General features: G+C 40.0%; 1 protein-coding gene across 1 annotated transcript in view; it reads left to right on the top strand.

The window, feature by feature from the left end:
* DPYS (dihydropyrimidinase) overlaps positions 1–12,923 on the top strand; it is a 70,106-nt gene that overhangs the window by 24,341 nt on the left and 32,842 nt on the right. Inside the window, exons 4-6 of the mRNA XM_061604805.1 lie at positions 1,570–1,759; positions 8,547–8,703; positions 9,732–9,873. Of these exons, the coding sequence (XP_061460789.1) occupies positions 1,570–1,759; positions 8,547–8,703; positions 9,732–9,873 (489 nt within the window). The remainder of the gene's footprint in view (positions 1–1,569; positions 1,760–8,546; positions 8,704–9,731; positions 9,874–12,923) is intronic.

Below are 12,923 nucleotides of genomic sequence, written 5' to 3'. Positions count from 1 at the left end.
CTCTAGGTGACATACAGTGAAATAGATAGAATTTAATTTGGTATTCTAGAGGTCCAAAATCTTGTGAATTCCCAGTCTAATTTTTCTTACTGGCCAAAATTAGAATTCCCAATCTAATTTTTCTTATTTTGAGTAATGTTCACTTGATTTTTTTCTAGAAATGTAGAAGCAACAAGGAAAACCACTTTCCTCACATAATCTAGGCCTTAACATGTATAGATCTACAAAAATAAATCCACTCTCAAGGAAGTTTTACCTGCTGGAAGTTTTGCGAAAGCTTCTGTTATAACATTCTGTTTTAGCCAAAGGTTAGTTAGTAGAGAGGAACTGCTTTTCAGGAATTATCTGTCAGTTGCAATGCAGTAAATGCTTGAAGACATACATAAGAAAAGAGACCTTTCTGCAGATATATTCTAAGTAAATCCAAAGAGTATTTGTGAAAAATTGTGTTTGTGAATAAGCCTGTGAATGTGAACGTACTGCCTTCAAGTCAATTCCGACTTATGGCGACCCTATGAATAGGGTTTTCATGAGGCTGAGAGGCAGTGACTGGCCCAAGGTCACCCAGTGCGCTTCATGGCTGTGTGGGGATTCAAACCGTGGTCTCCCAGGTTGTAGTCAGCCTGCCAATAGCAGCACTGAAGACAATGGATTGGATCCAGTGAAACCAATGGGACTCAAGTGCCACTGATTTCAGTGAGTCTATTCTAAGCATGACTAAGGCTGCAATCCTAACCCCATTTACCTGGAAGTAAGCAATACTGAATTCAATAGGACTTATTTCTGAATAGACAGGGTTAGGATTGTGCTATAAGTCTGGATCCAGTCAAAAACATCTCTGAACAGAAGCAAATATGTGTGGCTTCTCATATGATATAAATGGCACACCCAGGTTCCAACAATTATTTTCAAAGCCTTCACTGTTTTAAAAACCAAACATCCTGAAACTTCAGACAAGCATGTGCTGTGATCACCTGCAAGCCATGCCCAAGTAAGTTACTAGGTTCTAAACATTTTTGTTACTCTGTAAATTGGATTAGAGTTGCTAATCAGGATGGGGGAGAAATTTGATTAAGTTTGCATTAATGCTGAATCTCTCAAATTAGCACTTTCTGAAACAATATGAGAACCAAAACACAGCCATCCTTTGAAATTTGCACTTTCACAAATTTTACAATGTATGTCTCCAACCAAACAGTGTTTACAAAAATGCTATATTGGTGGAGAATGTGCATAAAAATGAACATATGAGTGAAAATAACATACCAGAATGCATTATCTTAGGATAAATTGCTTGCAAAAATGTGTACATTAGTCAAAACCACAAACAAAAAGACATTTATTAGGAGAACAAAGGGAATTGCACTAAAGTGCTGAAGAATATTCATCAGGATTTTTTTTAAAAAAATTACTTATTGTTGTAGAAATATGGAGCACTGAATTTCAGACTGGAAAATCAAGAAATGGAGAGAACCAGAACTGACAGATTTTTCCATCCTTAGCTGCTGAAAAGTCATTTATATTGCTCTTGGTAACACTAACATCTGTGTTGCTGTGGTTGGCATGCAGGGGGCAAAGAAGCTATTAGCCCTTGGAATAACTGGTCCAGAAGGGCATGAACTGTGTCGCCCAGAAGAAGTAGAAGCTGAAGCCACGTTGAGATCAATCACTATAGCAAACTCAGTAAATTGCCCTCTTTATGTAGTTCATGTGATGAGCAAGTCTGCTGCCAAGGTGATAGCGGATGCACGAAGGCAAGGTATGTTTCTATCCAGCATATTTAAAAATTCTGTGGAGAAGCTTTCCAATTAAGACTCAAGGAAAAAACATATACATTGATCAAAACTGCATGCAAAATGTTATTAGGAGAAATTTGTTATTAGGAGAAAGTTTGAAGAATTTTCATGAGGCTTTTTAATGCAATTGCTGCAGAAATGTGGAGAACTGAATGTAAGAGTAGAAAAGTGAGATACAGAGAGACATCAAACTGACAGATCCTTCCATCCCTACTACTCACCCACAGCACCATGTCACATACACATCTCAAAGCAACACACCATATTTAATTATGTGCAGTAGTACTAGAGCTGAATGTTGATATTGTAATGCTGTCCAAGTGGAGGGCATTTTCAGTCTCTATTGTTGACAGGGAAACTTTAAAGTACTTTTTCTTGAAAAGTGTAACAGCTATGGCAATAGTTATAGTCCCTCTAATTCATGAGGATCTAGTTGATACATTATAAGACTAATATTAAATCTGAGAGTTAGGAGAAAATCTCATTCTCTATACCATGTTTATTTTATTTATTTATTTATTTGATTTATATCCCACCCTGCCTCCCAGCAGGAGCCCAGTGTTACACTGGGTTTGTCCACTAGATGTCACTGTTGACAATACTGTGGAATCCATTTTATTATCCAGCCACAAGAGTGGCTATATACTGTAGTCAGCATGGATTTTTCGCATTCCACAATGTTAAATTGAAAATATCCCCATGCCATTCTGATCCCTCCCATAAGCTTATTTTAAAACAAAACCTTGCAAAACTTATAGCCCTGAACTCAGAAACACTTGCTTAATAACCCTCTAAATTTTCATTATACACAAAACTGTCAGAGAGAATCAAGAGTTCAAAGTGTAAAAAGAGGGGGGAAACAGACCCCTTTCGGACTTTTTTCTGTCAGAGTTCTCATAATCTGTTGAAATTCATTAAAAATCAGACATGTTTACAAAGTACCTGTAATTCTATTACTGACCTTGCCCCATACTCTGACCTTCATCTTCTGCAGTTTAACAGTTAAAAAAAATGCCTGGCTGATTTTTAATTAATTTAAGACATTTTGGCTTGAACTCAATGATAATGTCGGGCATGTTCAGTAAGAACCAACGGTCAGTGTTCTAAAAGCCAGACTCCCAGCTGTTGGGCTTGCCTAATCAGGGAGCCACACCCACACCAGACTTTGATTTCACATGAGACAGTCATGGTTTCCCTCAAAGAATCCTGGGAAGTGTAGTGTGTGAAGGATGCTGAGAGGAGACTCCTATTCCCCTGACAGAGTTCCAGTGGCCAGAGTAGTTTTACAGTCAGCCGTTCTGAAGATCTGTGTGGAGAACAAGGCATTTCCTAGCACCCTTCACTAACTACACTTCCCAGGATACTTTGGGACAAGCCATGACTGCCTACAGTCAAATAACGGTCTGGTGTGGATGTGGCCAGGGACAGCTTTGATTTAAATTTGGGTGGAAGGCTATATGTGCCTGCTGTAGAATAAAAAGGAGGGGGAAACCCTGACAAAGAATGATACTGTTCACAATGTTTTCCTTTTGGAAAGGAAAAGGGCTTCCCCTCTGCCCAGTGCCCACCCACCCAATCCCCTCCCCTTCCCCTTCCAATCCCCTCCTTCTCCCTCCTCTGTGCTCAAAGGCACTTTACCAAATTCTTCCAAACTTCACAGGAAGTGGCTTGGACTGTGAAAGACCAACCCAAATTGTGTTTGCATTTTGACACATTTGTAGGGCAGTCCAATATCTCAGAGAGGAGGTCAGGTCTCCTGCTCCCCTGGTGCATTCACTAGAGCTGCCCAATTTCCCTGCTTTTTAAAGTTTGATAGAAGTATCTGTTGGTTATAGGTACCTTCTTAATCTGCAAGGTTTTTTGCCTATTAGTGAATAGTATGCTGTTCTTTCACTTTGTAAAAGCACAGAATGATGTGGTTTCAGAATGGAATATAAGAAACTGTAAAGTCAGCCAAAATATGTAGGTGAAAGGGGGGGGGGAAATCCGCAGGACAATCAAAAAGCCTCAGAATATTTGCATTGAATCATGTTGTCTCACTCTAAATTATGTACACAGCTCTTGTGTACAGTACACAATTCTGTAGATATTAAAGTGCATATACTATAGATCAGGACTTGCCAACCTTTGGGGGCCTGGGGGCACATTTGGAAATCTAAGAACTGTTAAGGGCACTACAAAATACCCATTTCACAGAAGAAAAGGTGGTGGTACTCAGAGCCCTTCCTCCAATACAGGCAAACACCTAAAAAGATATAAAACCCTATTTAAACTCAGTACGCCTTACTTCTGAGTAGGCACATACAGGATTGCCCTATTAGTCAGCAGAGATGTACACCCACAAACACACACACAATCAGCTTTTACTTTGCACAAAGAAATCTGTACAAAGTAAAATGCAGTGTTTTCCCCCTACCCTCATTCCAGCACTGGGGTTGGGGATGGGGGGAGATGCTGCTTTTAATCTTAAAGGGCAGGCAAAGAGCATGTCTCTGATCTTAGCAGTGTGCTGCTTAGTGCTGAGATCAGAGAAAAAGATCCCTCTGAATCTCTAAAGAGCAGGCAGAGAGATTTTATCTTTTTAGAGATCATTCTCTAAAGACCAGAAAGCGTTCTCTTTTAATCAGATCGGGAGATAGAACTGTGGGGGCTGGCAGGCCACTTGATGTAGCTTATCGGGCTGGATACAGGCTGCAGGCCACAGCTTAGCCACCCTAGTGTATAGGATTGCAATCTAAGTCACATGCCAGACATGGAAACTTAAACCCTAATCCTGTTCATACAGTATACCTTGCTATGCAGTATGAATGTAAAAAGGCATCTTTTTCCATTCCACCTTGTATATGTCACATGCGGTACTGTTTCCATTCTGCCACAGTTACTCTCCCTCCCAAAACAATGTTATTTGTTGCACTGTCTGCTGGGACAAAATTACGTAACTAATGTAATTTATATAATTAAGTAAATTACACCAATTATGTTGGCATTACATGATTCCACCCTGTTCATTTCATTGCAAAGGAAACCAGTGCAAAAAATTTTGGGAAGTGGAATATAATCAATTACGTATCATTTGCAGACTGAAAGCAACAATTCACTGGATTGATTTCTATTCTGGACATGGGACAAATAAGCAAACATCAGCAATTTCCGATCTCATTTTTGTTGGAATCCTCCCAACTTCCCTAGTATGCAAGCCTGGAAAATATCCAGCAGTATTAAATGGCAAGTAGGCCAACAAGGCAGGTCTCCTTCTTAGTAGGCTCTAAATGCCACAATAAAGAACAGTGAAGTGTCTGATTCAGTTCTGTGCTTTAGTTTGTACTTGGGCCTGGTTTTCTCAAGCTACCATTTGCTTTGGGTGCATGGTGAGTTCAGTAAGGAAGCCATCTCGTTTGACCATCTCATCACATAACCAGGTCAGAAATCGTGGGTTCCACCCAGCTTCAAGTCATAGTACAAACCAAGAAAAAAGGATGAGCTAAGCAGTAGTAGCATCTAAACCCAAGTCCAGGCTATATCTGTGAAATGGGATTGCAGATCAGGCTAGATGTACCAGTGATTAAAGCATGAGCATTGCCTTCCTCTTTCCTGTCTCAGGAGTGATCTTTTAAATTAATAATGACATAGAATTTTCTGTGTCTTTGTTCCAAAAGGTCCCAAAGCATCTGGCTATGTGATGTAATTAAACGGTGAAATGTAAAGCCACACAAGTGCCACAATACAAAATACAACACAGGCATACAGGGACTGACTGAAGCCTTAAGTTAACTTTGAGGCCTCTCTGTCCACCGAATCATCACAGAGAGATTGAACAAACAACATGGTTCCCATTGATGACAGCATAACTTTGAAAGATTGCTGATCATTCAAGAATGATGTTGCTTTCATATAGTAACAGTATAATCCTAAGCATGCTTGCTCAAAAGGAAGTCCTATTGAATTGTGGGGGGGGGTTATTTCCTAATAAGTATAGCCTAAAAATGTTATCCATTTAGGTAGGACTATACTGTACTGTACTATACTATACTATACTATACTATACTATACTATACTATACTATACTATACTATACTATACTAATGAAATGAGTTAGGTATGTCTTTTGAAAATAGCTCTTTACCCTAGCCTTAAACACCTGAGATGTATATTTTTAGGACCCGGCCTATTTTGTGATATTTGTGATTGTAATTTGTTTACATTTTTTAAGGATGTATTTTCAGTTGTTGTAATCTGTCCCCGGACCTCAGGTGGAGGGTGGGTAATAAATTAAAACAAAAGAAAGAGAGAAATGCTTTTCATGGCCATTTCCGATAAGACTGGAGACAGGCAACTACATTTTATTTAGTTAGTTAGTTTTAGAGAGTTGAAGGTGGTATGATAAAGTCCCGTGATGCACACACATTTCTTCTACTTCAACTCTTTTCATAGGGGATTGAAAGTGCTTCAGAACCCTGTAAAAACACTCGAACAAGAGATGCTAGGGTAGGATGAAAAACATTTTAAAGTTTCATTTAACTACATCTATATCCTGTTTTTTCCCAGCATGGAACTCAAGGTAGCATGCACAGGATGGTCTCCCATCCAGGTACTGACCAGACATAAACCTATTTAGCCTCAGCAATGTGGCTGTATCATGTGCCCTCAGACCATAGGCTAGGATGCCCTGTCTTAACCCCTCTTCAGCTCTCTGTTCTTTTTTTAAAAAAAACCTGCATCCCTACAGCAGAGATGGGAATCCTGTAGCCCTCCAGACATTGCTGGAGTACAATTCCCATTGCCCTTGACTGCTGACTGTGTTGTTGGGAGTTGGAGTCCAACAAATTTGGGAGAGACCCAGATTCTCCACCCCAGCCTACAGCCTCAGTTACATTTAGTATCAAAACACATTGCACTGAAGGTGTTTGAATAGACAAAGCTTCTGTTTAACAAAGTCTGTTAAATTGTCTCTTAATACAAATGTAACCAGATGTTGGCTGCAGCGTACCTCTGATTTCTCTTCCACGTTCTTTCTCATGTTATCAGCATTCATACCTGAGCCCAAAAGTATGGAGGACACTCAGATGCACTTTTTAGTGCCACTTGGGGATGCGGCTCAGAGTCTTGAACCATTTCCTTGCCTTGGGTCCCAAATGGAACCCACTTAGTCTTGCCACAGCCTGATGATTATTGGCTTGTGGTAACACGAAGGCTGGTTTTTTCACTGGTAGCACCAGTTTTATGGAATGCGCTCTCTGCCAAAATATGAGGTGGCCCATCTGTGTTGGCATGCCACCAGCTTTTGAAGACACACCAGTTCACACAGCCAGACCCCGTGATCTCTTGACCTGAGCCTCCTGTTTTAATTGTTTTATTATTATTATTTATTACATTTGTATACCGCCCCATTGCCGAAGCTCTCTGGGTGGATTACAACAATTAAAAACATTAAAAACAAATATACAAATTTAAAAACACATTTTTAAAAAACAATTTAAAAACACATGCTAAAAATTGTGTTGTTTTAATGGCATTGTTTTGTTTTATATTTTAATTCTGGATGTTCATATTTTAATGTTTATGTGACTTTTTTCATATTTTGTAAACTGCTTAGAAGCTTATTTTGCTATTTGATATGTACATAAATAAATAATAATCATCTAGGCTACATTTCTGCAGGTTTTGTTGCTGTCTTTCTCCAGATTTTGTGCAAACACAAACATTTCTACATATCAAACTAGGCTTGGACTACAATCCTAAATCACTTTTTCTAGATGGCAAGCCTAGCCCTGAATCCATTAGGGCTTACTTACATGTAAACATGCTTTAGGTAAGTTATGCTTTGTGGAGAGGTTCTGTGTTTGTTGGTTGTGGTTGCTTCACCATGCCTGCCAAAATTGTCATGTGAAATGAGCTTAGGAAATGCATCTGTGCAGGCATACTATCATTGGCTTCTCACAACCTTTCGCTCTGAACATTGGCAAACTTGAAATCATGGCCTCCCTTAGATAACACTAGGAGGTCAGAAAATCTATGTGAGAGAGAAGTGGAGAGAGAGAGGCAAGGGGGGGGAGTTTATTGCCTCCAAATCTAAATAAAACAAGTAATCTCTTAGGGGCTACAGCACTCTGCCATTTTGCTGCTGCGGATGAATGTGACTAATCTTCTGACATTTCTCCACTATTAAATTTAATTATTGACCAACTTTTTGAACTCACAGACCTTAGAATAAGATGAAAATATAATACAGCATTTACCTTCTCCATGTTCTCTAAGCTTTGGTCATTAGAAGCTCCGTGTTTCTAGACCGTCTGTAACCCTTTTCATGCATTCGGAATGAATGCATGGGGGCTTAAAGTAGGGAAGTGGTGGGGACACGCACACAAGCTCTGCCCTCAACATCCCAGCATGTTGCAGACCTTTTTACATGGAGTGTGAAGATCTGAAGATGGTTTCTAAGCGTGTTTGCCTCCCTGTGATCAGGAACCCTGCACAGTCAGAGTCGGAAAAACCTATCAGTGGTATTTTATCTGTTATGGCCCATTTATACACCATTTAAAAATGCAGATATCAAGAGATAAAGACCTATGTGTGAATGGGCCCTATATAACCCCTGACAGTGCAAGGTGTGTTGTTTTTATCCAAATATCTGGTAACCAAATGTTGCTATATTGTAGCCAGCTATGCATTGTATTGTACTGCAAGCCTGCATTGTTAGCAGGTTGTTTGCTCCTCCTCATATTAACCCATTTCATATTTTCATCCCCTCAGGGAGAATTGTATATGGCGAGCCTATAGCTGCCAGTCTTGGAACAGATGGCACTCACTACTGGCATAAGGAATGGCACCATGCTGCAGCACATGTCATGGGCCCACCACTAAGGCCAGATCCTGCCACTCCAGACTTCTTGATGAACCTTCTAGCAAAGTTAGCAAGCTCATTATACCAAGAAGGCTTCTATATAGATGAAATCAACCCTAGTAATGTGGGCCCAGTCTGTATTTTCATGCCATATGCATTCAGTATGTCAGTGTGCAATGAGATACCTGTGGAGATACGCCTGGCGCCTTCGGTACTTTCTTTTAGGCGCCAGGTTAAGACCTGGCTATACTCCCAGGCATTTTAATGTTCAATGTGTTTCATTTAATTTTTTTTTTTCGTTTAACTTGTTGCTGATTTTATTGTAATTTTATTGTAATATTGTATTTTAATCTTGTTTTGTTCACTGCCCAGAGAGCTATTCGCTATGGGCGGTTTAAAAATGAAATAAATGAAAATGAAATGAAATGAAATACCTGGGTCAAGGCCGTCTCAGTGCTAGCCACACAGCTGTGGAAATGGTTCCCTGTGGAGGTCCTCCAAGCTTCCTTCCTTCCCATTTTAGAGACTTTTTTTTATATTTTACTGTGTTCTGCTAGTATTTCCTGCTGCTGTGCTCTGCTTTGTTTGATTTTTAAAATTGTAATTGATCATTGTCAAAAATGTGTTTCTTTTAATGTAGGCTACTTTGGAAAATTAGTTTGAAAAGCAGGATACAGGAACCTAAGAATCTGCCTTATACTTAGTCAGAGCACTAATCCATCTACCTCAGTACAGCCTACTCTGACTGGCAGCTGGTCTCCAGGGTTTCAGACAAAGGTCTCTCCCAGCCCTACCCGGAGAAGATTGGAAAAACGGGAAACCGAGAGAAACCAAAGCTGACAGGATTTACTCATCCCTAGTTGGAAGATCAGATACTTCTCAGAAAACTACTTGATTTCTTTGTGGTCTCATGCACTCTTTGTCCTTTAGTTTAGGATCCAAGTTCGATTCCTGACTTTTAGATCCATCCATTTAAAAAAAAAAATGAAGTAAGATTAATAATAAGCAGAGCAGATTATTCTAGGTATGAAAGTGGCAGATAAAATACCCATGTCATATATGCCCTTCTCACGAGGAATTCTTTCCTTTTTTAGTGGCGACTTGACCGTGACAGGGACGGATAACTGCACCTTTGACATCTGCCAGAAGGCTTTAGGGAAGGATGATTTCACCAAGATCCCAAATGGGGTGAATGGTGTGGAGGACAGAATGTCAGTTATATGGGAAAAAGGAGTGGTGAGTGGGATTTTTTTTTCATTCTCAGACAGGGATGTGCAGACAAATATTTCTCAGGGTGGGATGAGGACAAGGTCTATGAATTGTCACTACAGATCATTGGCAACTCACTCCACCCACCATTACATTAGAATCCTCCCCGCCCCCCATGCAGGCACCCTTGCTGTCAAACATAATGAACAATATGAGCATCAGCAACAAGTTAGCCATTTGCCTATGAAGAGGCATGTAAATGCTGAGACACCCCTTTCACTCTCCAAAGCTGACAGGAGTTGAACGAGACGCTTGTAAGCTAAGAAATTATAGGACCAGTTACTCCCATTCTTGAAAGATAGATCACTATGGCACATGCTCTGAGAACCTTCTGACTTGATTACTCTTAACCTGCCCTGGAAGGGACTGCCTTGAAGGTTATTCGAAAGCTGCAGCTGGTCCAAAATGTAACACAGCCTTTCCCGACCGTTGGGTGCTCATTTGTTACTGACCATTGGCCATGCTGGCTGGGGCTGATGGGAGTTGTATTCCAACAACATCTGGTGACCCAAAGGCTGGGAAAAGCTGATAACAGATTGATTTCTGGTGCTAGCTCATATGGCTCGTATAAAACTAATCTTATGTGAGCTCTGCTGGTTAAGCAGTTTGCTACTTGGCTCAAGGTACTGGGGTTCACCTTTATTATCTCTGGCCTGGGTACTTGAGTGAGCATGTTCTCCCATAGGTTCCTTACTGCTTCCTAAGATCTAGGTTATATAATCTTCTGTCAGGGCTAAACTAGATGGGAAGCCAGTCATGCAATTAGTAATTGTGTGATTTTTTAAATAGCAAAAGGTGCAAGGAGGCCAAACCAGAAACTTGGATAGTGAAAAAAGTGGATAAGAGAAAAATCAACTCATTTGAAATGCAATATTGGAGGAGGGCTTTGCAGATACCATAGACTGTGAAAAAGACAAATAATTGGGCGCTAGAATAAATTAAACCAGAACTATCATTAGAAGCTAAAATGATGAAACTGAGGTTATCATACTTAGGACACATAATGAGAAGACATGATTCACTAGAAAAGACAATAATACTGGGAAAAACAGAAGGAAGTAGAAAAAGAGGAAGGCCAAACAAGAGATGGATTGATTCCATGAAGGAAGCCACAGACCTGAACTTACAAGATCTGAACAGGGTGGTTTATAACAGATGCTCTTGGAGGTCACTGATTCATGAGGTCGTCTTAAGTTGTAATTTATTTATTTATTATTTGATTTATATCCCACCCTTCCTCCCAGCAGGAGCCCAGGGCAGCAAACAGAAGCACTAAAAACTTTAAAACATCATAAAAACAGACCTTAAAATACATTAAAACAAAACATTTAAAACATTTTTTTTAAAAGCTTTAAAAACATCTTTTTTAAAAAGGGTTTAAAACATTAAAAAAACATTAACAAGCAATTCTAACACAGATGCAGACTGGGATAGGTCTCAACTTAAAAGGCTTGTTGAAAGAGGAAAGTCTTCAAAAGGTGCCAAAAAGATAGCAGAGATGGCGCCTGCCTAATATCCAAGGGGAGGGAATTCCACAGGGTAGGTGCCGCCATGCTAAAGGTCCGTTTCCTATATTGTACAGAATGAACCTCCTGATAAGATGGTATCTTTAGGAGGCCCTCACCTGCAGAGCGCAGTGATCGGCTGGGTATATAAGGGGTAGGACCGTCTTTCAGCTATCCTGGTCCCGAGCTGTATAGGGCTTCGTACACCAAATTGACTTGAGGGCATATAACAACAACAAGGGAGTACTGGGATTTAATATTTTAAATTAAATCTGTGATTCCAGTCTGGATCAGGATCCTTTAGTTGCACCAATGGAAGTGTTCATTTGAATGCAGATAGCAGAAGAATACCAGAAGCTTTCTTATGCCAAGTTAGACCATTGATCTATCTAGCTCAGTATTGTCTACACTGACTGACAGCAGCTCCCAAGAGTTTTAGGTAGCAGTCTTTCCCAGCCCTACCTGGAGATGCCAGAGATTGAACCAGGACATGTTGCATTCAAGCATGTGCTCTACAGCTGAGCTATAGACCGAACCAGATCAGGATTGCAGTAGTAGAAAAAGTGTGAATTTATTTATTTATTTTAATTATTTAAAATATTTCTATCCCACCCTTGTACCCTATAATAGCGCACTCAGGGCAGCTACAATAAAATAGCACACATATATAATAAAATACACAATAAAAACACAAACATCAGAGTAAATTAAAATGCATAAGATACTATTAAAATACATAAAATGCGTTATGCATACACATATATAAAATGCTGGAAGGAAGGGCGGGATATCAATCAAATAATAAATAAATATGCATTCATATACAAACATGCATACATGTATATATGTGCATACACATATAAGAGAGTGAGAATAAAAGAACTTAAAAGATAAAAATAAAAGATAAAAAACTTTGAACAGTGCCAGGCTGACCCGTCAGTCCCAACCAAAGGCTCTCCAGAACAAAATAGTTTTTACAAGTTTCCGGAAGGCTATCAGGGAGGGAGCAAAGCAGGTTTCTTGGGGCAGGGAATTCCAAAGTCTGGGAGCCACAATTGAAAAGGCTCTCTCCCACGTGCCTGTCAATCTAACTTCTTTCATTCCAGGCACGCAGAGGAGACCAGAGGCAGATGATCTAAAATCCAGGGTAAGAACATAAGGACATAAGCGGTCCCTTAAATACACTGGTCTAAGGTTCTTTAGGGCTTTAAAGGTCAAAACCAGCACTTTGAATTGGGCTCGGAAACAAATTGGGAGCCAGTGGAGTCAACAGGGGTGATATGCTCCCTGCGCCGTGGTCCAGTTAACATTGTGGCTGCTGCATTTTGGACCAACTGTAGTTTCCGAATTGTTTTCAAAGGCAACCCCACATAGAATTTGTTACAGTAATTAAGGCTCAATGTCACCAATGCATGTGTCACCATGGCTAAATCAGCTTCTTCCAGGAATGGACACAGCTAGTAGACCATTTTGAGATAGCAAAAAGCACCCCAGCTACTGCAGCCACCTGAT

This window comes from Rhineura floridana, chromosome 1, assembly GCF_030035675.1.
Source record: "Rhineura floridana isolate rRhiFlo1 chromosome 1, rRhiFlo1.hap2, whole genome shotgun sequence".
NCBI classification, from domain to species: domain Eukaryota; kingdom Metazoa; phylum Chordata; class Lepidosauria; order Squamata; family Rhineuridae; genus Rhineura; species Rhineura floridana.
Note: the sequence above shows the minus strand (reverse complement) of the source record. Positions and strands in the feature narration are given on the sequence as shown.